Below are 26,850 nucleotides of genomic sequence, written 5' to 3' on the forward strand. Positions count from 1 at the left end.
AAATAACCAAAAACATAATCATTTAAAACATTTAAAATAATCTGTGACAGAGTACACTCAAATTTCCCAGCAATGCAACCACTTGGCAGGCTGTACCCACATGACAGGATCTGCACCCAGATGGCAAAACCATGTTTTCAGAGTCAGGAGATAAAATTCCAAAGGAGGAGCAAAAGATCTCCTCCTGGGCCCTTGTGAACTGAATCTGCAATGTGCCCTTCCTAGCAGACCTGATGAGACAGGTAAATTAGATTGGGGGGGGGGCGGAATCCCTCAAATTATTTGGCCCCATGACATGTGAATTTGGAATTCAAAACATATTTTTTACAAGCAATACAATATATTATTTTAGAGCGGGGTTGGCCAATTTCCCTGATCAGAAGGTGGCATTCTACTCCAGCTTGCAGCTAAATTCAACTTTTTGAGAGCACACTTCTTCCTCATTCAGATGCAGATAGACTTCAGTACAGGTAGTCCTCAATTTACGACCACAATTGAGCCCAAAATTTCTGTTGTTAAATGAGACATTTCTGAAGTTGCCCCATTTTACCAGCTTTTTTGCAGTTGATTAGTTAGCAACCCGGTTTTAAGTGAATCTGGCTTCCCTATTGACTGCTTATCTTTTTGGTGGCAAAAAGTGATTAGGACACTGCAACCGTCATAAATATGAAGCAGTTGCCAAGCTTCTGAATTTTGATCACATGATCATGGGGATGGCACAAAGGTGGTAACTCTAGAAAACGGTCCTAAGTCACTTTTTTTAGTGCCTTTAAACCTTGAACAGTCACTAAACGAACTGTTGCAAGTCAAGGACTACCTGTATAAGTGGGAAATTCCCCTGGGGAAAAAAGTGTGCCGTAAAGCCCTCGGCAACCGAAAATTCAAGGCATGCCGTTCTTGTGTGTTGCAGCAGATCTGGAAAAATCCAGACTCGCTACTCGGATAGAAAATCACAGGCTATAAACTAGATCGGGATTTAAAAAAAAGCTGCCGAAAGAGCCCACGGCCGCTCCATGCAAAACTCAAAGGTGGCTTGCCCCGCCTCTTTTCCCCTCGCGTTTTTTAATTGGCTGCTCTCCGCCCTTAGGTTGCGACGCTCGTTTCCGACCCTTTGCTCTGATTGGCGGCCGTCCCGCTTACCTCACCGGCATCGCGGGGAGGTGATTTGTAGAGAAGGCCAAGCGCCGCTCTCTCAGCAACCTATCGGGGCCTTCGGCTGCCTCCACGCGCGGGGAGGGGAAGGGAGATGTTGTCATTAAAGATTCGCCCCCAACATGGCGGCGGCCGTGAGCGGGGCTAAAGAACAAGAAGGGGTGATGGCGGCGAAACCGCCGGCGGACGGCCGGGCGGGAGAAAGCGGAATGGATTCGGGGACGGCGACCGTGACAGCGGGTGCCGGTGGAGGAACCGGCGGCGGCGAGAGCGAGGACGAGGAGGAGAGCAACGTCTACGAGGTGGAGAAGATCTTGGATATGAAAACGGAAGATGTAAGTCCGGTGTGAGGGGCGGGTTTTGTAAAGGCAGAGCGGAGTTCATGGCTGCAGGATATATATATATATATATATTTCCCCTATATATATATATATATAGACAGCCAAGAAAGCAAATTAACGAATCACAGAACAAGTCAACCAGAATTCTCATCTGAGACACAAAATGACTCGGCTCAAATTATTTTTTATGCAAAGACCCATAAGAGGGAGAGGCGAAGAGAGAGGGACAAGAAGGCTCCGGGGCGAGCCGGGAGAGAAAGAGAGAGAATACCATGAGGAAAGAAAAAGGCTTTCCTGTCGTTTCCCGCCCCTCTCTCTCTCTCTCCCTCTCCCTCTTTCTGTAGCTAATACAATAATGAAGGAAACGCGGGAACTTCTTGCAGCTGACTTGGCTTTCTAATTCTAAATTCGGGAGACGGCTTTCTCCCCCAAAAAGAGAGGAAAGTTGCAAAAAAAAAAGAAGAAGAGGAAAGTCGAAGTGTTAATACCACTTTATAATGCCTTGGTAAGGCCACGCTTGGAACATTGCATTCAGTTTTGGTCGCCCCGATGTAAAAAGCATGTGGAGACTCTAGAAAGAGTGCAGAGAAGAGCAACAAAGATGATTAGGGGACTGGAGGCTAAAACATATGAAGAACGGTTGCAGGAATTGGGTATGTCTAGTTTAATGAAGAGAAGGACTAGGGGAGACATGATAGCAGTGTTCCAATATCTCAGAGGCTGCCACAAAGAAGAGGGAGTCAAGCTGTTCTCCAAAGCACCTGAGGGCAGGACAAGAAGCAATGGGTGGAAATTGATCAAGGAGAGAAGCAACTTAGAATTAATTTCCTGACAGTTAGAACAATTAATCAGTGGAATAACTTGCGTCCAGAAGTTGTGAATGCTCCAACAACTGAAAGTTTTAAAGAAGATGTTGGATAACCATTTGTCTGAAGTGGTGTAGAGTTTCCTGCCTAAACAGAGAGTTGGATTAGAAGACCTCCAAGGTCCCTTCCAACTATGTTACTCTATTCTATTCTATTCTATTCTATTCTATTCTATTCTATTCTATTCTATTCTATTCTATTCTATTCTAAAACATACAAAGAATGATTGCAGGAATTGGGTATGGCTAGTCTAGAGAAAAGGACTGGGGGGGACATGATAGCCATATTCCAGTAATTGAGAGGGGGTCCACCTATTTTCTAAAGCACCAGAAGGCAGGCAAGAAATAATGGATGGAAACTAATCAAAGAGAGATGCAACCTGGAACTAAGGAGAAAGTTCCTAATAGTGAGGACAATTAACCAGTGGAACAGCTTACCTTCAGAAGTTGTGGAGGTTTCTTTCACTGGAGGTTTTTAAGAAGAGACTGGACAGTCACTTGTCTGAAATGGTATTTGTGATGGCAAACTTATGACATGCCAGAGGTGGCACGCAGAGCTCTCTCTGTGGGCACGTGCGCTGCCGGCCAGCTGGTCTTTGCGCATGTGTGCACCAGAACCCGGAAGAGACCAGCTGACTGGTGCGTATGCACGCCGGACCAGCTGGCTGGCATGCATGCACACGACGGAACCTGGAAAAGCAGCTGGCCGCCGTGCACATGCACACCAGCCAGCTGCTCTGTTCTGGTGCTCTGGTGCGTGCACACATATATCAGCACTCGGTGACAAAAAGGTTAACAATCACTGGTATAGGATCTCCTGCTTGAGCAGAGGGTTGGACTAGAAGACCTCCAAGGTCCCTTCCAGCCCTATTCTGATTGATTGATTGATTGATTGATTGATTGACTGATTGATTGATTGATTGTATTTTCCATAGAAACCAAGGAACGGGGCCAGTTCAGTTAGTCTGCCTTCAGAGAGAATTGTCTAGGTTGAACTGAAATGGACAAGTGGCCTGTTCCCTCAGCATTAGCCACTTTTGCCTAGTGTCTCAGACTGAAGGCTTTGCAGAAGTTGGGCTTTATGGAGATCCCAGGAAGTTGGGCTGAGACCTGGACTGAAGAGCTCTTCACCTGACCTGTATTATTGTGACAGTTATGTTTGCCAAACTATAGTACAGGGAATCTTCAACTTAACGACCACAAGTGAGCCCAAAATTTATGTTGCTAAGTGAGACATTTGTTAAGGGAGTTTTGCCCCATTTTATGACTTTTCTTGCCACATTTGTTAAGTAAATGACTGTAGTTCTTAAATTAGTAACCTGGTTGTTAAGTGAATCTTGTTTCCCCATTGACTTTGCTTGTCAAAAGGTCACAAAAGGGGATCACGGGACTCCGGGACATTGCAGCTAAATTTTGACACTCTGAGCAGTCCATCATAAATGTGAATCAGTTGTCAAGTATCCAGATTTTGATCATGTGACCATGGCGATGCTGCCATGGTCACAAGTGTGTAAAATGGTAATAAGTCACTTTTTTCAGGGCTGTTTTAATTTTGAACAGTCACTAAATGAACTGAGGTAAATTAAGGACTACCTGTATAATAGAGGAAGTCCTCATCTGCCAACTGTATGTTCAGCAACTATTGTTACAAGAGCATTGAATAATTGGTTTAGAACTAGTCCTCAAACTTGTAGCATCTACATGGTCATGTGATCATAACTGATATGCTTCAGAAGTGACATGCACTTTCAAAGGTCGTAACATCCCATGGTCACATGATTATTATTTTCAACTTTGCCTGCCAGCTTTTCACAAGCAAAGTCAATAGAGAAGCCAGCAGGACATCACAAGTCAGGGTCACGTAATGTCTTCCTTAATGACTTATTGTAATTTGCTTAACAACCATAGTAGAGCTGACATAAGCCCAATGTGGTCATGTGGTGTTTTACTATATGGCTGTGTTGCCTAGCACAGAGTAAGTGAGGAGTCCTATATAGCATTTTTTTTTTTTGAGGAATTAAATTGATGTACAACTTTCCCGCCCTCTGGGCTACTGTAATAATAACAAAATACTGTTTTTCTGATAGGAAACTAATGAGTTGAAAATAGAACATTTCCTCACATAACTCTTGTTACTGATAAAATAATTTCAACTATATGGTTGTGGCAATGGGACAGCATGTTTAAAATTTGAAGAAATTGCTCCAATCTTTCTGGCAGTTCTGATTGTTCTGAGCATGATCAAAGTTTGAAACAGTTCTTTTTCTGATTCAAATCAGAAATTGCCAAAACATATTCACAACTTTTCTTCAACAATTTTCCATAATAATGGAACAAATATGTTTAACTTGAGCCACTCTGAATTCAAAACTTTCACCAAAACTGTACCACTCTATAGTATGGAATATTTTTCTGTTGTTAAATATTTTGTTTGCTATTCACTTTTTAACCATTTCCCTCTCCATTACCAGGGTTAATTAATTAAAATATTTATCTGGACATCCACCTTAAAATACAATTTGGGCAAGTTTCAACAACAATAAAATTCAGAACTATAAAAATCATAAAACCAAATCAAAACCCAGTTCTTTAGTCATTCTCTTGGGATGCCTCACAATCAACTCCAAACATCCTTACTTTATCCTATCATTGGAGTAAAAAGCCAGAACTTGATGGCCATCTAAAAGTCTAAAGGGGTGGGGGACTGCTGGATCATTGAGGGAAGGATGTTTCATAAGATAGGGGCAGCCATGGAAAAAGGCAGGCTTCCAAGATCCAACTTAAATGGCAAAATTTCAGGGAAGGGACCTGAATAAATCCATGCGTTCATTGCGACCTTCTACTAATTTATTATTCTTTATTCTTCTCAATGGGATGTCATGGTTATTATGCACATATATAACTATTTTTCTTCTGTCAGGGAGAAGTGAAATACAAAGTACGGTGGAAAGGCTATGCACCAGATGATGATACATGGGAACCTGAGGAACATTTAAAAGACTGTAAAGAAGTTCTTCTTGAGTTTCGAAGGAAAATGCTGGATAATAAATCTAAGCCTGTTAAAAAAGAGATACAGGTATGTTTGGTTTCAGACCATTCACTCCATTTCTTTCAACCTATTTTTCCTAATCACGGATCCCAGTCTTTGCAAAGTTTCATCACCATCACCACCAACCCGCTCATCCTTGAAGCTCTTCTTTCCCTATTGTGTTGTGTGGTTTTTTTTTTCTGAAGTATATCTCATACCGGCTGGATAATCCTCATTTACAAATCACTTGTTCAGTAACCGTTCACAGTCATGATGGTGCTGAAGGAGTGGTATTTAGAACTAGTCGTTGAAGTTGTAGCCATCCCAGGGAATGACCCAGGTAGTTGGCAACTGGCTTGCATTTAGATGGTTGCAGCATCCCATAGTTATGGGATCACTGTTTGCAATCTTCTCTGCTATCTTCCACAAGCAAAGTCAGTATTCTGTATTTACGCCATGTGCCCATTGCCTCACTGCATTTGCACTCTATTTGCTGCACTACTACTACTACTACTGCCCCACTATGCTGTGCATCCCCTGGCCTTGCTGCATTCCCTCCACGTTGCAGTTCCCCCCCATCTCCACTTGGTTGAACTTCCTTGCCTGCTACCTGCTTGTGAGCTGCCTAAGGAAAAAACTTGTCATAACCAAGACTTGTGATTTCCTGCGAGCTTCCTCATTGATTTCGCTTGGTAACTGGCAGGAAATCACAAATTCCAGGCATATGAGGTCCTTGTATAACAACCTACAATTCTCGCTTAATGATGGAAATTGGGACTGCCAGGATTGGCATCATTAAATTTTGCACTTATATGACATTGTGCTTTATAATCACGTTGCTTAGCAACAAGACTGTGTTATTTCTCCATGTCATATAATATATGTGGGTATATGCATAATTTTGTATTTATTTATTTGTTTTGTCATGTTTAGTGTATATAGGAGGTGGTGACCCTTTGAGAGCTGTATGCAACGAAATTTAATTTTAATGTATGCCAATTCGTGTATATTCAAAGTGACAAAGTTATTCTAAATCTAACTGAAATTCTGCACCTAATTACCATTGTTAAGCAAGGACTTGTATGTCAGCTTTGATCTTAAAGCATTTTAAAAATATATTTTCTTTTAAAAACTGGCATTACCAGTTTACAATGTTTACGAAAAAGGCTGTCTTAAAATGATGAATTTCAATTTGTATTCTGTATGATATTGGTGTAAAAATATTTCTATTGGAACCAAAATTTTACAAAATTAAATTGGTAAAAATGATTTTCATTAATGCAAAAATTACTCAGGCTACCTTAAATTCTAGACATTAATCTGTTAAATTATATTAGTCTCATTGGGATTCAGACAACATTTCAGACATAATTTCCTTGGACATGTGAAAAAGGAAAATCAAGTCATCTTGATTTATTTTGTCCTTCATTTAATCTACAGATTTTCTTCTGTGTACTGAAGAAAATCCAATCATTATAAAGAGGATTGGATTGGATTTATTCATTTAAAACAACACACTAAAAGGCAAATTAATAGAAATAAAACAGAAAACAATATCCTAATCAAGGAACTACTAAGGAAAAAAACCCACACTGCCACAACACTGGCAGGGTTTGAATTGTGTTGTACATAAAAAGAGAGCAAATCTCATACTCACTAGCAAGGATGATATCACCTAATCAGGTAGTAAACATATACAAGCCAGCAACCTAACTCAGAGAGCATCAAGGACTCCATAATTGAAATCTTATCAGCTTACTACATATTCTAGCAATGTTATATCAATTTTATACTTTGGCTGCTTTGGTTTTCAGACCTAGTTTAAAATGCTGATGTTGATTTTGAACTGTCTTTATTGTTTGGAATCAAACTGCTTAAGGGGCAGCCTATATATTTAAATGCCTGCCTACTCACACATTGAAAGGGCTATAGAGACCCTGGTTGATGCTAGATAAAATAACAGGCAGAGCTTTTTGCTGGTGTCCCCTATGTGCTATTTTCCTTTAGAAAGGTATAATGCAGGGGTGTCAAACTCAAGGCCTGCGGGTCAGATCTGTCCCGCGGGGCCCTTAGACCTGGCCCGCGGGGCTGCCCTGGAACCAGCAAAGGACTGGACCGCAGTGCCTCTGCCAGCGAATACAGAGCTTGGGAGGGCTGCCCCCCTCCCCCCCAGTCCATTTTTGGCTGTGACAGCCTCCTGGAACCCTCTGCCAGTGAAAGCGGGGCTCGGGAGGGCCGCTTCCATTTTCTCTGGCAGAGCACTTGGGCCACCACAGGCATGCCTGACATGAGTGACGTCGAGCTGGCCCCGCCCAACCTGGCCACACACACCCTCCCCCCAAGGTCAAGCACAACCCTGATGCGGCCCTCAATGAAATTGAGTTTGACACCCCTGGTATAATGCATTCCAAACTGCTTCTAATTAAGAAAATAACTTTGTGCCCATTTTTAATACGCTGCAATTGTGGACTTGAAATGATTTAATTGCTCTTTTTTCTTATACTTTTGATTTTTAATATTGGTAATTTTAAATGTGATATTTATGATGTTGTGCAAAAATATTAGTGTTGCAGTCCAAAAAGTCTAATATCTACAGGTGGATGTAGTTTGGACTTTTCACTTGAGTTAATTGAATGATAACTTCCCTCATTTATAAAATGAAGGAAGCCTCCAAAAATGTGTATACGATTGGTCAAAAGAAAAAAGTTTTTAAATAAAATCTTGGAGAAAATAGATAATTTGATCTCAGATCCTTGATTTTATCTTCCTCTATATAAAGATCAAATTTGAAACCATTTTTGAATACACTAATGTTACTGTAAGATCCTTTGCTATCCTGTCCTATCCAATCCTATTCTTTATTCTATATTCAATGTTTTTAAGTGTCCCTTCTTTTTCTCCCTTTTGTAGAAAATGCCTTTAAATGATGATCTTTTTGAAGCAGATTCTGAAGCAGATAGCGATTGGCAAAGTGATACAAAAGGGGACCGATCACCAAAGAAGAAAAAGAAAAAATCTAAAGACAAAGAAGATAAAAACCAAGATGAAATACACAAGAAAAAACATAAACTGGGCAAAGTTAAAGAAAAACCATTTCTAGAATGTGAAAATTCTTCTGACAGTCTGGCTTCGGATTCAAAACCAAAGAAAAGGACTTCGGAGTCAAAGGAAGAGGTTAAAGATTCCAAAAAACAAAGGCGAGAGGATATAAAAGATAACAGTAAAAAAAAAGAATGGAAAGATGGAAAGAAAAAAATGAAAGAGGAGAGCAAAGAAAATAAGCATATGCAAAAGGGGAGACACAGTATTAATCATTTAGACGGCGAATCTAGCATGCAAGATGATTCTTTTTCTCAAGCTGCAGATTTCGAAAGTGAAGATTCAGACTCTGATAGCAGTGAGGGAAAACGTAAGATGCCTTCTGGCAAACACTGGGTAGAAGAGTTTTCAGTTCACCAGCCTAGTAGTACTTCAAGCACAGATGACAGTTCTGAAATAAGGGTTAAAAAGAAGAAAAAGAAACGCAAAAAGTCTGCGGAGTTAGACGAAAACAGAAAAATAGATAAACATTTGGAGAAGAAGAGCACCCAGAAAAAGCAGAAGACTCCAGAGACAACAAAAGCTGCTCCTGAGCTCGAAAATAAGAGGCCATTTATATCTGCTCCAACGCAGAAGCCTTTGAAATCGTCGGTTGATGAACGAGGATGCAGGCCCAATGATACAGGCGCAGAGGGGAGCAGTAACACGAAATGGAAAAGCAAAGAGGCAAAACCAGTCCAATCTTACGGTGGGAATGTGCTTCAAAAGGCAACCACTCCTGAAAGCAAAGCAAAGAATATAAATTGGAGAAGTGATGAGGAGAAAATAAAGGAAAAGCCTTCTCAGCATTCTCTAGGGCAGAATCTTTTTGAAAAATTTATCATGGACATGGAATGCAGTAAAGGAGGGAGCATGGTTGCCAAGAAAAATCTCCCCAAAATTGAGCTGAATGTTGAAGAAATCCCAAAGGAAAGAAGCATTTTACCTAAGGTAATCAGTATTGGATGACACAGAATTAGGATTTATTTACCAGAGCTTGTTCCCCCCCCCCCAAATCTTCATTTAACCATGTGTACCAGCAGCTTCATTTTTTCTTTTCTTTTCTAGGCATTTCCATTCATCTTTTTTCCCAACTTTTAGTGTTTTTAAGAGTCAAAATAAATCATTTTGAGACAGTTTGAATTAAAATAGCACCTAAATTTCCTATCTGTTCTGTGTATGCTGCCATATTATACTATTTCCACTCCCCAGATTATGTAAATAATATCAAAGCAATTTGATTAATGCAGGATAATCAGACTTGCTGTGTAAGACTTGGTTGAAATGATTCTGCTATTCTTACTCGAGTAAAGTGTTATCTAAGGGCTAAATCTGCATTAACCTACTATTTTATCCTTTATGTGTAAAGGGGTTCAGTTACAAGCTTGTGTGATTTACTTGTGAGTAAGTTAACATTTTTTATGAAATCCATTGATTATATACTACTAGAACTCTCCTGTCTGTTTGTAACCATCAGTTGGGTGAAATTAGAAGACATAGGGCAGCAATTACTGAACCAAGGTAACTTAAATGGGCTATTTTAATAATAAGCTGTGACCCTTGACCCCCATGAATATGAAATTTGGGGGAGTTGTAGTGCTTCAGCAACCCCACAGTCATGTGAACCTCATTTTCAACAGTCCCTGACAAGCTGCTCAGAAGTTACTGGGGAAACTGGTAAGAACTTGAAAGTGGACTTCGGTTGCTGAGCCTTCCTACCCCCTTCCCATTAGCAAAGTCTTTGCTTGTGGGGAGAAAATCAATGGGGAAGCTGACAGGGAAGATTGCAAGTTGCTTGGGTAAGCCTACCAACCTGCGTAGCCTCCCTCAGTTCTTATTCATTCATGCCAGCCACTTGTGCACCCATTCTCTCCCTCCACCCCCCAGTAGCAGCCATGGAGGGGGAGGGAGAGTGGGAGGAAAAAGGAAGGAAATGAAGAAGCCGATTTGGAAGTTGCTCCTGCTCCCACTGTTTTTTGGGGGGGGGGGGGTTTGCCCACCTGTGGTCATTCTGTTTAGATAAGGAAATATCTCTGAAATGATGACCCATTGGGTCACAGGTTGTCTGGTTTGTTATAGAACTGAAAGTACTTTAGACAAAATCCAGTGAAATATGTATGTGCCCAAAGTATCCTGGACTTCACATTCATTTTAGTGTGATTTATATTGCCCTTATGTCGATGCATTTATAGCTTTGCTCTGTAACTGGCTAACTATTAGTTTCACTATGTTTTGCTTTGCTTTAATTAATGCCAAGTCTTAATACTTTTGTAATAAATTGAACAGAAGAACAAGTTTATATATTAAGTTGTGTTAGCTTTTGTTGCCATCTACATCCAGAACTCTCTTGTTTATGTTTATTTTTCACTTCTAGGAAAAGGAAACCAAAAAAAGTGAAATAAAAGAAAAACTCCAGAAGAAATTAGACTCTGAAAAGGAAGAAAAAAACAGAAAAGAGCAAAGGCCGTCTAAAAGTAAGGTTGAAATAATAAATTATAAAACAATTTTTTGGGAATGCCAGTGTAAACTTGCTTCAGTCTTTATGGCACAATATGTACCATTGTTGAAAACCTAATGGTGTCAGTGTTCCAGAACCCCCCCCCCCAACTCCAAGTAAAACTCTGAAGCAAGCATTTTTCAAAATTCTATTTATTAGAATAGGTAAACTGGCACATCTGGGAAAACCCAAATCTGAGAGGTCTGGGTTTTCCCTCAGTAAATCAAAACCCCCAAAACCATCACCTCACTCATCAGACGATCACATGCTCCAATGACCAGCCGTCCCATCTCGAGACATCACTCCGACCACTCCTTCTCCAGAGGCAGGATCAGCCTGACCTTGACCAACAGGAAGAATGCTATTATGTCTACTAACAACCCCTCTACTAAATCCCCTCTTCTTCTTTCCCACACATGAGAAGGTGGCAGCATGGAAACTTCCGGCCTAATATGGCTTCCAAAGATGACAGATTATTTTTTTTGTCATGATTACCATTAGCCATATTTGGCACTAATGTTTGATTCTCATGGGTTGAATTCAAATGTAGGTGAATACAGGGGAGCAAGCGACTGCTCTTATGGGGTATTACATTACAAATGCTTCACAACATGGTTCAGAAGACCATGTTGAATGAAAAAGATTCTGTGAATGTTACTGATAGAAAAGAAGTACCGTATTTTTCAGAGTATAAAACGCACCTTTTCCCCCCTAAAAGGGGGCGAAAATTTAGATGTGTCTTATACACCGAATGTAGCCCCGCCCACCCACTGGCCCCTACTCTTTGGTCTCTGCCTTGCAGCAGTTACCTCCTTGCAAGCAAACAGCAAGAAAAAACAGCTCCTTTCAGCTTCAGCACAGCCTAATTAGCGCAAGTTGATTGGATTGGCCTCCCGACTCTCAGCTGATTTGCTCTCAGCTGTTTTCCACGGGGCTCTGCTGCTTTTTTTTTTTTTTTTTTAATTTGATTTATATGCTTGCTGCAAAGAGGTAAATTGCTGGAGCAGATTTTTTTTCCCCTTGTGCTAATCAAGCTATGCTGAAAATGAAAATGAAAGTAAAGCAGGCTGTTTGCTGCAACAAGGCAAAATTGCTCAGAGGCAGAGGGTGATTTCTTTTTCTTCTTTTCCTCACCAAAAAAGGTAGGTGCATCTTATACTCCGAAAAATACGGTAGTAGGGATCGCTGCATGAATTTGACTTTTAAATGTTGCCCACTAAAATATAGTATGATGCTCACATTAAACTGATAAATTTGTTTCTGTACCTTGTGAACAGTTAAACATCTGTTCACATAGAGATGAGTTACATCTTAATTTAATTGCTATAATATGTAAATGCTGTTTTGGGCATAAATCCATGTAGATAAATCTGCTTTCACCTCTCCTGTTATATAAGTTTAAATCTTGATTTATGCAGGATATTCTTGTCTAATATTCTAAACTGCTTAAACTTAGTAAAATTGTTGCATGGCATTTCAGTTCCAGTTCCTAGTAGGCTGAAAAATTGATTATGATGTTAGCCTGATGAAAACATCTTTGCAAGTAATGTATTTGAGATGTTAAAGTTTTATAATTAAACCTATCCAGGCAGTGATTTGAAGAACTAAATCATCTAGAAATGGTTTAAAATATTCTAAGGCACGGACTCGTATGCTGACACCAAAGCATCAGTAGAACACTTCAAATACTATAGAGCATATGAAAAACTTTTGCTTTGATTGCTTTTCTGAGTGAAATACGGGAACGTGCCTTTCAGCTCTCCAGAAGCAAGGACTTCATGCACAGAGGCATGTCACAGAAAGAAGCATTCTCTTTCTTCCCTTTTCCTCCTCCTAGTCCAGTGTTTCTCAACCTTGGAAGCTTGAAGATGGGTGGACTTCAACTCCCAGAATCCCCCAGCCAGCACTGCTGGCTGGGGGATTCTGGGAGTTGAAGTCCACCCATCTTCAAGCTTCCAAGGTTGAGAAACACTGTTCTAGTCTCACTAGTTGGTGGTGAATTTTAAGTATGCCTCTTTGAGCTGATCAGACTGGATGGCTTAGTTCTCCTTAAAGTAGGCAGACTGAAGGTGCTTACAATGTGGGAGGGATTTATCCTGTGAATCAACAACACATATAGCAATTTATTTAAAATCAACAGAACAAAATTATCCCCCTTGCTTAAAAAGTGAACTTATAAACAGGCTGTAACAAATGTTCCTATTAAAAATCTGTAAGGTGATGTTTTGCTAGAATTTTCCAGTTCTAAGTAATCATTGTGAAGGCCTTTCAAAAACTTAAAATTCCCTTGCCTCTGCAAGGCTTTTGTAGATGCATATTGTAAAAAAAGGTGATTCCCACTTTTACAGAGAAATTGTATTATATTAACCTTAAAAGTAATCATTATATCCCACTCTTGCTATATAGCCCACAAAATAATGATTTGTTTTGTTCTAGATTTGAAAGAGGTCAGGAGTGCGTTTGATGTGTTTAGCATCTCTTCAGAAGAAAAAAATGAGTATTTGGACAGTCGAAAAAAAGAGGAGTCGGCACATGAGTCTAGATCCACAGATGAATTTAGATTAAAAGATAAGCATGGCAGGAGCAGCAGAGATGAGACCGATACTTGGGCATACATTGCAGCAGAAGGTGACCACGAAATAACTTCTGAGGACACTTCTGGTAAGTTAACTATGTGCCACTGAGGACAAAAGCTCATTTCAGATGGCTATATATGGCTATGTACGGCTATCCACAAATAGGTAAGGGATTCAGCATAAAGTGACCTTTGAAGAATCCTTTATCTATTTAATTCTTGAAAGCTCAGCATCCACTCTCCATTGCATTAAGTATTGTAAGTCAAATGTTCCCTAGAACAGGGGTCCCCAACCCCCTGACCATAGCCCAGTGCTGGGCCACAGCCTATTTGGAACCAGGCTGGAGAAGGGATGGGTTAGTGCACATGTGTGCGAAGCTGCATTTATGAAAACGGTGCGGGCACACAAAACCATCCTCTCTCCCCACCTCCGCCAGTCCGCCAAGATGGCAACTGCTGCCTTAGAGCAAATGAAAATCTTCTATAGGCCCTTATGTTGAGAAAAGGTTTACTTAGGAGACAACAACTGTGTTTTGAAATTCTTTTAGAATTTCTTACTGAATCGTGTAACTTGATTAATGATAAATGCAATGTTTTGAGATTATGGAGGAAGGCATAAAACATCTCAATCCTGGATCAGTAGTGCCAAAAACGTTATGATCAATAAATGTATACATCCAAGTATATCCAAAAATAAACATGTCCATTAGGAAATACAATATACATTGATTTATCACTAAATCTGACTTTAGCATGTTTGAACTATATTTATTTCACAGAGGATTCAAATACTGTTAATTTTATAATTGAATTTACAGAGATAATAAGAAGAATCTTTAAAACACTTCATTTCGAATTCAGAACAATGTTTTTGAATACAAAACAAGTGGCTTATGATCTATTTCAATCACTTAGGATATATGTCAGATTCAAATTTTCGGATGGTTTGAAATTGCTATTCTGCCCTCAAAATTCAGAGTGGTTCTTGTACACCAGTAGTGAGAAGGAAGGATGTCTGCAGAGATAATTGATTTGATGATGGGAAGATTTAACTTTTTTTCTTTTCTTCTAAAAATCCAAACATGATAGATACAAAGCAACAGACCATGAGTTTAGGTATGGACATGCAGTTAGAATGGCTATCACTAGAGGACTTTCAGAAACATCTTGATGGAGAAGATGAAGAGCCCCTGACAAATGACGTGATATCATCAGGTGAGTAATACGCAGAGACTGAACAGCTGCATATCTCCATTTCTTAAACATATTAATTCCTGTTGAATGTTTCTTTTCCAGTTCAGCTGCGAGATGCTGTTAAAAATGGGAACTATACTATGGTAAAGATGGCACTTAATTCAAACGAAGAATATAATCTCGATCAGGAGGTATGTTTCAATAGAGTACATTATTTATTTTATATAATCATACAATAGGAATTTAATCTTCTGAAGTATACTATTTAAAGATACTGGATCATAGATAATGTGTTTCATAATGTTTAGATTATGATTTCTAGAACACAAATCTATTTGTATTTATACTGCATAGAGTAGCCTTTATTTCGGTATGACTGCTTCACAATTTATTACTTTAACAAATTTGTGTATCTGTTGTATTAATAAAAAAATATTATTCATCTGAAAAATTATTCCACTGTAATCAGCCAGCATATTTTTATTTAAAAATACTTTTTAGCATATCAGAAAAATTGACATATCAAAAATGATAAATATTATCCAAGCAATGTTTTTTCTGTTCACTCTTAACACCGCACAAAATATCTCTTCTGAATTCAGGAATATATAGAAAATATAGGTTTTTTTACTTGTGTAATGCTTGTGAGTATGCTGTATGTAGTCAATTTACCTAACAGCAGAATACTGTAGTTAGAAGTTTTCTTCAGATTCAGCACAGTTAATTTGCTGTTACCTTTGTAGTAACCATGTTGTACATCTGTTCTTCAATAATCAAGGTTACTTCTTTAGGAAGGTATTTTTATTGGTAACCGACCATTATAAATCACTGTTGTAGGATTCTAGTGGAATGACTCTGGTGATGCTGGCTTCTGCAAGCGGTCACGATGACATTCTTCGACTTCTTATCCGGAAAGGAGCTAAAGTTAATTGCAAACAAAAGAATGGCACAACTGCATTGATTCATGCAGCTGAAAAGGTCTGTTTCCTGCTGCCTTTTTTATGTTTATTCTTTCTTCTAAAATTATGCTAGTTGAACTTGGCTTTTGGGGAAGATCTGACCCGCGGGGCCACCTTGGAAACAGTGAAGGACTGGCCCGCAGTGCCTCTGCTGGCACAGGGTTGCAGGAGGCTGTTGCAGCTGAAAACAGAGCTCGGGAGCCAGTTTTCGCTGGCAGAGCGCTCGGGCCACCACAGGAACCCCTGACACAAGTGACATTGAGCTGGCCATGCCCGGCCACGCCCACCCCGGCCCCCCAAGTCAAGCACAACCCTGATGCGACCCTCAATGAAATTGAGTTTGACACTCCTGGCTTAGATTATTGGTTCAACTCTACCGTTGATCTCTTTTTCTACTGCTTTTCCATAGTATGCCAAACTCATAGGTGTTCTGAAGAATATTACCTTGCTTCAAGACATAATACTATTTAAAGAGTCATGCAAATATGTAGCATGTTTCTTACATGTAGTGATCGAGAAAGAAATTAAAACAGGCTAGCAACAATTCATAGGGGATTTAATTATAGCTGTAAGCAGAAATTCTTGAAATGAGTGGCATAAATCTGCTTTGAAGGAACTGAAAGTAATTTGTATGTGTAGTGTATAGTGATTGGGTAGTCTTGTATGTGTTGTTGCTTGGCGGCACATTCCGTGATAGTTTTACTATTATGTTGTATACTTTCTGCAATATTTACCTTTTTAACAACATTAACAGAATTGGAAGGAACCTTGAAGGACTTCTAGTCCAACCCCCTCCTCAAGCAGCAGACCTTATCCCATTTCAGACAAGTGATTGTCCAATCTCTTCTTAAAAACCTCCAGTGATAGAGCACCCACAACTTCTGAAGGCAAACCATTCCATTGATTAAGTGTTCTTACTTTTCTTAAATTTGATCACTTTATCAAAAAAGTAATACCATGCTACCTTGTACTAAATCATGACATTAAGAAGTGTGAAATATAGATAAATAATCATACCTTTCTATACTGTGCAGCTCCCTCTCCATTTTCAGACATTTTTTACAAGTGCAAGTAGACGTGAATAAGAAGCTTGAGATTAAATCTGGGATCTTCTACATCTAGCGTCAGAGTTTCATTAAGTGACAGTGTTCTTTTCATCTTGAAATCATTAACCAACATTGTATAGAAAATAGAAGTGGATTTACCTATAAGAGCAGGGGGATAGAGATTTGATCTTTTTCAACCAACATTTACTTTAGCATAGTTGATCAGTATTTTTTTTTGCCAGCTACTATTTTGTATTATTTAAAATACATTCTGCACAAATCATGCTTATTCCTAGCATTGCTGATTCTAATATTTGCACATTTGTTTATTTTTTTAGGAAAAAAATTTTTTTTAAATGAAATGATTGTTAGAATCTAATTATTTGTAGTACAAGTAGTCCTTGATTAATGACTGATAATTTAACAACAGTTCAGTGACCTCAGAGATTTATGATCTGTTATGGCCATTGAACCACCCTTGCAGTCACATGATCACAATTCGTGAGGCTTGGCAACCAGATCACATTTACCACCTGCGATAATGTGATCATAATTTTCAACCAGCCAGTTTCAGACATGAAACATAATTTGGGGGAGCTGGGTTCACTTAACAATCATGTGATTCACTTAACAGCAATGGTGATTCGCTTAACCACAATAAAACTGGTCATAAAATTGTGTGCAGTCATGTGATGGCTTTGCTTAGCAATCAAAATTCTGGTCCCAATTGTGTTCCTAAATTGATGCCTACCTGTAGTTCTGGTGATAAGCAATCTAGTCCGCGGTCCTCAAACTTTGCAGCTTTGCACTGCTTTGGGGGGGGGGGAGAAGAGAACTAGGATGCACAAGTGGCTGACTGGCTGGCAGGCACACATGTGCATGCAGACCGACATGCCCAAATGCCCATCAGTCCGCTGCTATATATCAGTAAAATATATTTGATATAAAAATGGTTTGTTGTGGATGCAACTGCTTGAGGGCTCCTAGGTTGGAGCTGAAAGGCAAAAGAGAGCAGAATGCTCTCTCCCACATGTTGGAGTAGACCAGGTGTCTCGGTAAAACACTATATATATATGTGTGTGTGTGTGTGTGTGTGTATATATATATGTGTGCAAAAAATTAAAATCTCGGGTGTTTTCCCGCGTCATTATAAATAAGTTGGTTAAGATATTTAAAATCCTGGTTAAAATCCCAGTTTAAAATCTTCTAAAAATCCTTACAGAGCACTCTGCAAGGTCCTTTAAAACCTCAGCTAAAATCCTACCAGTGACTTTAAAAGTTTTTCTTAAAGCAATGTTTCGACAGGCTCACAAGACTTGCTTTAAGAAAAACTTTTAAAGTCACTGGTAGGATTTTAGCTGAGGTTTTAAAGGACCTTGCAGAGTGCTCTGTAAGGATTTTTAGAAGATTTTAAGCTGGGATTTTAACCAGGATTTTAAATATCTTAACCAACTTATTTATAGTGACGCGGGAAAACACCCGAGATTTTAATTTTTTGCATATGCACACCCGCGAAAACTTAAGAAGATATAGATATAGATATAGATATAGATATAGATAGATAGATAGATATAGATATATAAAACAATATTTTTAATATGTAATGTCTAATTTGCAACCCTAAACTATGTTCTTTGAGTAAAATGAGAATTCTTCATTAGAGAGGTTAGTATAATAAACCTTTGTATAGATCTTTGATTCATTATTTTCAGTTCTCTTAGGTTTAGAATATTCATGTGTGAATCATTTTGTTTTTGTAGAACAATCTAACTACTGTAGCCCTTCTCTTGGAAGCTGGTGCATATGTGAATGTGCAGCAAAAGAATGGCGAAACTGCACTAATGAAGGTATTTTTTGTTATCTTGAGTAAACTTGAAAAACAATGGTAAATTTGGATATATTATTTTCATCTAGACAAGTTATTTTCTTTAAAAATTCTAAAACGTTAGTCAAAAATTTAACTCAGTCACAAATTAAATAAATGCTAATTCATAAATACAAGAAATGTTCATATTTAGGAATAAAACAAATATGATAATGAACTGTAATGTTATGAAAACATTTATGTGTTGAAGATTATGGACTTGATTGTTGCACTGAGTTAATGTTTATTAACTTAAGGTCAGACCTCAGGGAATTGATCCTGTATGGACAGATGAATGTTGGAGAAGATGGTCCCTTAGTAAACCTGGTCTGGAAATGTGTAGGGCCTTTCAAGGAGACAACCAACATATTGTAGCACACCCAGGAGCCAATTAGCAACCAGCTAGAGCCGTGTTGGCGAACCTATGGCATGCGTGCTGGAAGTGGCACGCAGAGCCGTCGCCTGTTGCTCTTCTGGGTTCCGGTGCGCTGGCCAGCTTGCCTCACTCGCCGAGAGAGCGGCCATCAGCCAGGGAACGGCGGCTCCCAACGGGAAGGAGCCCAGGCAGGCTTCCCTGGCAGCCCTCTTGGCCTCGCCATCTTGGCAGTGCCATGCGCTGGCCGGGGAACATCTGTCTCGCCAGGGAATGGGCTGGTACCTAGTTGTCCTCCGGTAAGAGGAACGCCGGCCTTCTTGGAAAAGGGGGGGGGCATGTTCAGAGACGCACATGTGCATGCGCAGGGCGAGAATAGGGGGTGCTGCACGCATGCGCAAATGCATAATGCATTGCATTATGGGTGCCGGCACGCGGGAGCGCGACAGCGGTCGCACGCTCAAACTTTTGGCACACAGTGCCAAAAAGGTTCGCCATCGCTGTCCTAGAGCAAAGGGTTTGCCCAAGTATATCAGGATGTATCCATTTGTCCCTAGGCCACTGCATTTTGTATTACTATAGCTGCTGAATTATTTCCAGCACTACAGAACCCAGTAAATCTATGAAATCCAGTGCTACTAGCATCTACCCCAAAATATGCATGTGTTTTAACTGCCTTTTCATAATATCTCTTGGTAAACTCTCACATGCAGGCTTGTAAGAGAGGAAATTATGATATCGTCCGTCTTATGATTGAAAACGGAGCTGATTGCAATATTTTATCAAAGCATCAGAGCAATGCTCTTCACTTTGCGAAACAGTGTAATAATTTATCGGTATCCGAACTCCTCAGGAGTCACCTGGCTATGTAAGTCCTTTCATTGGAGGTGATTCAATTTCCTTAGTGAATTGGGAAACATTGATGTCAGATTTTTTTATTGGAAGATTGTATTTTTTAAAGTTCTTTTAATATAACGCTTAGTTAGATGATTCCTTACATGCTTATTTTTCTGACTGTTAGCTTTTAGGAAGATATTGCTTTTATTAATAGCTTCAGTCTGTGAGGGATTTTTAGGCCTCTTCAAGTTTGAAGGATTTTTAACATTGTTTTATGCAAGCCAAAACTTGGATTACATTTCAAATCCGGAAAATCCTAAAGTTATTTTTTTATTTTTATTTGCTTCAGTACTTTTTTCTTTTGAATGAATAGATATTTACAAGTCGTCTTATAAACAAGTAATAATAAATATGTAATAAACTATTTTAGTTGAATTTTTAATAAAAGGAAGTTTTATCCAGGCATTGCTCTTTTATATGAATAACTTTTTTTTATAAAGCCTGTTGTTTAATTTTTTATAATCTTGATTTAATTAGTATATAGTGATTAATATATTTACATGTTGCAATGAGTATTGGCAATTTACAAAATTAAAATACAATTATATCAGCCAAACCATCAGAATACAATAAAAATATCACATTAACAATATCTAAAAAGAAAACTAACTCCATCCATGCATTCCCTGTGGAATTCAGCTTTGGTAGTTTAAATCCAGAATCTCAGTGGGCAGGGTATCATGATATGATTAAGATACCGGTATATTCAGTTTCTGGAAAACAAAGAGGAAGAATGGGCTTTTATATGAAAAAAAAAACTAAGAGAAATATGGTGGAAGGAGAGAACTTTGCTTATCTGCTGTATAGAGAAGAAGCTATTATGCAGAAAAGATTCTTTAAAAATGATTTAGTGGGACTGTTTGAGACAGAAACTTTTATTGAAGTTATTTTTCTAGCCATCTTTAATTGCTCATTGCTTTTGTTCATTTATACTTAATATTATTTTTATAAGAGGTAAATGAAAGAAAAGGACTTAGCTTATAAAAAGTCTCAATTTCATCCCTTTGAGGGCAGAGGCTTTAGAGTTTTGGAAAATAAATGTAATTCAGTTCTAAATACTGAATCCAGAAGTAGATTGGATTTACAGTAATGGCTCTAGCAGTCTGAAAGGTGGGTGGGAGGGCTTCTGACCTGCTTTGTTCTTTCTATTTATTGATATTTTTGGGTGCTCTGTGAATATAAGGAGGTCATCAACTGGCAAAATATTATTCATTGAGGATAAACTATGACCCATTATCTAGTACAACAATTACAAATTCTAATTTTGCTTGATTTTAGGCTAACCCGAGTGGCAGAAGAGACCATCAGGGAATACTTTGAAGCCCGTCTTAGTTTGATGGAACCAATATTTGATATTGCATGTCATCTGCTTTGTGAGGGACCAGATTATTCTTCAGAATTCACCTATAAGGCCCCACAGAACGTGCCTGAAGGTTGTATTTGGAGAGAAGTTTGATCAAACAGTGAAATGAAAATCCAGATATTTAAGAGTGTGATATCTACCTTATGGCTATCAGCCAGTTGGGATATTTAAATAAAACACGTGAAAGTAAAATAATATGCTAATGATAATAGGTAGCATTTTTTAAAAAAAAATAAAGTATTGAGATTGACAGGTTGTATTGCTTAGAGATTTATTATTTTTTTGAGAAGGAGAGAGAGACAATATAGTGTATTTAATAGTGGTGTTAAATTAATCTGAATCTTCCAGGTGAATAGAAATTGGCTTATGTAAGAATTTTTTCAGAATTATAATCCTAAAAATTGGATTTTCCAAAGTTAAAATATCTGATTTTATTTAACAATACTTTGCATTAGAATTTTATATTAATGAGTTCTTTATTTAATAATCCTACGTACAAAATGTAAAAAGAAATTAATCTTTAAGAGTCCCAAATCAATTCATGTTTCTTTAAGCATTTACTTTCCAGACTACCTTTCTGAATCAGACTTGGGCATTTGTTATGAAAGAAGGGATCTGATTTGCAGTTACATGGCTTAAGAACTATGAAATACAATCTGTAGAGCTACTTTTTAATATTCAAGGTATAATTCAAGCTGCCATCTATTTGTGTATTAGAAACTAGTTTATAATTGGTTAGTCACTTTTTCATAGAGAGATGGCAATTCTTTTTTCTTGTATGCTCTCGAAATGAGTGTTCATTGTTTTTCCACAGGATCTGGGATTCTTTTATTCATTTTCCACGCAAACTTTTTGGGGAATGATATCATTGCTCGGCTTTGTGGACCATGCAGTGTGCAAGCTGTGGTTTTGAATGACAAATTCCAGCTGCCTGTGTTTTTGGTAATTTTTTTCATCGCTTTGGTTACTTATATCATCTTTAGAGATGTATGGGTTTTTTTTATTTTTAAGAGTTAACAATTCATCCTTTTAACAGAGGAATCAAGACTCATTTTAAACTTAATCTTGTATTATGGGGAATACCTTCAGGTTTTTGAAAATTTGGAAAATCTTATGAGTTCATATTTTGCACACAAATATTCTCTGTTTCAATCCTTGATATCTCCTATTTGTTGTGAAAGATTTGCCTGTCTACTGTTTGCATATATAGATCGATAAATAGTTGAAACATGGTTTATTTCATGTGTATCTTAAAATAGTTATATCTACATTTATGGGCCCACTAAAGGCAACAGTTTACATTTTTAGCTGTGAACTTTTATCATTCCAAGACGAATGCATCAATCCCCCTATTTATATAGTACATCTTTCTTTGCTTAGGACCTAAAACAATTTTAGAGTGGGATATGGAGGATCATTAAAGTTAAACAATTGTGCTTATTGTTTTAAATATATAGTTGTATCTACATTTTTGGTAAATATTATTGACCGGTGCACTAAGCATACTCAGTAGCTCTTTTTCTCCCCACCCAGCAAATACCAAACAAGCATAATTTGTGCACATATGCCCATCACATAGATTCAATCTTTTTTTATACAGCAATTATTTGTGGTTGTCCCAGCATTCCTTGCTACTTTTTTTGCACATAATAGGCAGTAATCTGTTACATAACTTTGTTACATAATTCCTAGATTTCATTTTAAGGCTATAAATTGTAGCTCTTTGCTTTCCAACATCAGGCTTTGTCATTGCTTCCCTTCTCATTCTCATTTAAGGTAGTTTAATAGTCAGCTAGTAACGATTTTTAACATATATGAAAATTTGCATGTTCTTTAATTGGCTAAACTAGATTTATTAGTTTTTTACCTTATTTTTTTGATATAAGGTAGATTTAGTTTATTTTTTTCCCTAGTAGCTGAACTTATCTTTCTGTGAGAAAGGAATGGAATTTGGTATGCAATACCAAGTAAATGTTTCCTTCCTATTAAAAAAAAAACCCTCTAAAACAGGGGTCTCCAACCTTGGCAACTTTAAGACTTGTGGACTTCAATTCCCAGAGTTCCTCAGCCAGCTTTGCTTTGCTGGCTGATGAACTCTGGGAGTTGAAGTCCACAAGTCTTAAAGTTGCCAAGGTTGGAGACCCCTGCTCTAAAATACATATAGAGACTATAGATCTTGCAGAGAAGCTAGTGTGATAGTAGATGGCAGTTTTATTTAGCACTGTATAGTTAAATATGCTATGTACATGTGTGTGGGAGAGACAGAATACACTTAGAGCAGGGATGGGCAAACTGTAGCCCTTGGGCCAATTTTGCACTGCCTTTGGCCTAATTTCAGAATCTCTGTGTAAGAGAGTTCTATCTGTCCCACCCTGCAATTGGGAGTCAGAGAGGAGGAGGGAGGTGTCTGAAGGAGGAGAGTGGTCAGAGAGCACCTGGGTATTCCCATTGCCATTCCCTTTTGGCTCTGGCCCTGCCTACTGCTTGCTTCAATCCCACCTACAATATGGCCTGCAACCAAGGGTGGTGTGGGAGAGATTGCCCACTCCTGCTTTAGAAGCTTTGCAAGTGATCTGTTGATGAAAGATAAGAGAGAAACAATCAAAAGAATATTCTGCCTTCAGACAGTACTTGAAGGTGCTGCTGGTACCTGTTATTTGGCTCCGAGTAGAGAGTAGAGAGGTACCCTTTGCCTTCATCTCATCCTTTCCCCTCCCTCCCAGCCCAACAGAGCCTGCCATCCTGGCCAGACAGAGCAGCTTACTCAGCGGATCTTACAGGTGAGTGGCTAGGCTAATATCTGTTAGGGCATTCATGCCAATCTTATCCAGCCATATGCTCTCCCTGCCTTATTTTACTAGGCGTTACACATCCGTTTCCTCTACTTGTCTCTGCCCATGCCAAACCTCTTGCCTACTTTTGGGCACTTCCAACCATCTTAAGTTGGTTTCCAGTGATTAAAAATACTAAGGCAAGGCTTGCTGGATTATGTCCAAAGTTCATATAGATTAGTGTTTTAAAAAACAACTTGTTTAATTTCAAGATTTCTGTGTTTCATTTCCTGTTTTTTTTTGTTTTGTTTTTTTTTATATCTGCCTCCTAGAAGCTGCATGTGTTTTTAGTTGTGCTGTAGCTTTTATGGTTGGCATTAGGTTTTTTTGCCATGCAAATCGATAACAGGCTTAATTGGTGAACAAGAGTTAACATGCATTAAAAGATATTTGGGGGGGGTGCTTTTATATTTTGCCTGGCTTGTGAGAGATGTTACATCTATGAAGTGGATTCATTTCTTTTTCCTCTTTATTTTAGGATAGTCACTTTATTTATTCCTTCAGTCCTATTCAAGGCCTTAACAAGCTCTTCATACGTTTAGCAGAAGTCCCAACAGCAAAGGTGAGAACAGCAAATGAAGGGCATTATTCGAATGAATATATAGAAGTTCCCCAAAGGCAATTTTGAGCCTACTGTTAGAAATGCCTAGTGTAATCCATATTCTGACTATTTATAAAGCACTAGTAAAGATATAAAAACATATCCCATGGCTTTTCTAAAATGTCTTTTCACATGAAAATGTGTAAAAACATGCCTCTAAAATATATTGAACATATGAAACGCTCTAGTTTATGAGATACCGTTATACTGTGTGAATTTATTTAGAACCTACTATGCTGTGTCTCATGTATTTCATACATTGATATGGAAAGATTTTGTGACTTTTTGTCCCTTACAGGTTAAGCTGCTGATAGCTGCCTATAGAGTGCAATTACAGTGACTTGATGCAATTTTATTGGACTCTCTTCCTCATTCGAGTCTCAAGAAGTATGGAATTCCTGGTGCATTCAGTGTTGTTTAATCTCACTTCATTTTGTTTGAATGCTATTTACATGTGAAACTTCCCATTAAGTAGCAAATACACTGCTTTAAAACATTGTGAGAGATTTATTTTGTAGACCTACGTAGCTGTATTTGTGTCAATGATTGTAATTCAACTTGTAAGGCTCAGCGTAACATTTCCACAATGTGGAATGATAGTTTTTAAGAGCAAGTATCTTGGTTGTGTATTAATGCTCACATTTTGCCCTGATTTTGATGTTTATATTTAAGTTTATATAAAAAAAAACCAGCTATAAATTTCTATTGCTGTTATAAAAAAAGAACTTAATAAAGAACTTCTGTGACTAATTTATCTGAGCAGAAGTTTAATATAAGAGAAATTTAGGATGGATCATTTAGAACATATGAACAAAATTTGTACCAAGAGATATGGTAATGAAATAATGGGTAGTGTTTTATTCTTTAGGTTTAATAGGTACAGGAGAAAATAGTTTTTCAGATACATTTGGGATATTTTTTTTAAGGCAGATTATATTTATAGATTTATGTTGAACTCCAGCCATGCAATGCTCCCCAAATGATTAAACTATTGCCCTGATCTAATCTATATTGGTTCTGAGATAAAAATGTAAGATGTGCATAAATCCTATTTGGATGTAAAAATTAAAGTTTTGTTAGTCAAACTTCAGCTTACATCTTCTGCTATTCATTTTTAGTGTCACAGCATTAAAATAGCTTATAGAAAGAGTAATGGTAAATTAAATACTAGTATATTTAATTTTAAACTGCTAAATGGCAATGCAAACGTTAAGGTCGGCATTGGGCACATCAACTTCTCTTAAGGTAATACAGAGGAAAGATTTTGCAAAAATTCCTTCTCTTATGGCAATATTCCCTCATTCTGCCCAAATATCACTGGATGTATCTGTGGGGTAATATTTTCTTTATGCTATCTAATGCTGATACTACAGCCACCATTCCTTTTTTTAGGAGCTGATGACTGGAAATAAAACAATGCAGATTTCATGGTGTCCCTTTAAGCACTATGAATACAATATAAAATATACATGCTCTGTAATAGTTGTAATTGATTATAGTGCACTTGAAAGTTTTTGACTAATTTGTAGAAATCTAAGACAGTTGTTTTTAAAACTGAAGTTTCTTGAGCTTTCCCATCATTTCTTTATGCTGATCCCACTTGGCCATCCCTGCCTTTGAAAAGAAGTCATAGAATGAAATATTTGATACCTTGAAATAGATGGGCCTGATTCAACGTTACAAAAATAAACTGTAAAGATGGTCTTCAAATATCTGCTCTCCACCACCGATGGATATAAAATAGTATTTGTGACTATCAACAAGTACATACAGAGGGTTCTTCCACTCTGGAAATGCAAGGAAATATAACCCACAGCCACTTTTCAAAGCAGTATTCTCTGTGCACTCTGAATATCATTTTTTTCCAGTGGTGGGCAATCAAAAGCCTAGTAATAGCTTAGAATTTCTCTCTGTAAATCTATCAGTTGAGACATCTCCACTTGCTTCTTGAACTAACACCTTATTTTTAAAATTAAAAAAGCTGAAGGGTGGCAAATTTATTTTATTAAATGTTTTTGTAGCCTGCCCCAAGGAGAAAAAGCAAAAAACCACAATAGTAAAATAAAGCAAAAAGCCCCAACCAATACAAGCAAACATTCCTATGGTATGGGCCATTCAGTTAACTAGGGAAACAAATGGGAATAGTAAAGCATTACTTCCTTGCAAAATGCAGGATGTGTTGGGGG

The 26,850-nt window shown here is 38.1% G+C and overlaps 1 protein-coding gene across 2 annotated transcripts; it reads left to right on the top strand.

The window, feature by feature from the left end:
* Positions 1-1,167: 1,167 nt before the first annotated feature.
* MPHOSPH8 (M-phase phosphoprotein 8) lies at positions 1,168-25,754 on the top strand. 2 transcript variants are annotated; one of them, XM_034409876.3, is made up of 15 exons: positions 1,168-1,487; positions 5,279-5,434; positions 8,297-9,415; positions 10,839-10,938; positions 13,398-13,622; positions 14,626-14,751; positions 14,833-14,921; positions 15,568-15,708; positions 18,496-18,582; positions 19,686-19,840; positions 21,148-21,302; positions 22,047-22,174; positions 23,956-24,012; positions 24,542-24,625; positions 24,963-25,754. In XM_034409876.3, the coding sequence occupies exons 1-15, from the start codon at positions 1,275-1,277 to the stop codon at positions 25,002-25,004; spliced, it is 2,877 nt and encodes a 958-aa protein (XP_034265767.2). In that variant the 5' UTR covers positions 1,168-1,274; the 3' UTR covers positions 25,005-25,754. The 2 variants fall into 2 exon arrangements, with proteins under 2 accessions (XP_034265767.2, XP_034265778.2); XM_034409887.3 differs by lacking the exon at positions 23,956-24,012.
* The last annotated feature ends 1,096 nt before the right edge of the window (positions 25,755-26,850 follow it).

This window comes from Pantherophis guttatus, chromosome 5 (genome assembly GCF_059756535.1).
Source record: "Pantherophis guttatus breed Tessera chromosome 5, ASM5975653v1, whole genome shotgun sequence".
NCBI classification, from domain to species: Eukaryota; Metazoa; Chordata; class Lepidosauria; order Squamata; family Colubridae; genus Pantherophis; species Pantherophis guttatus.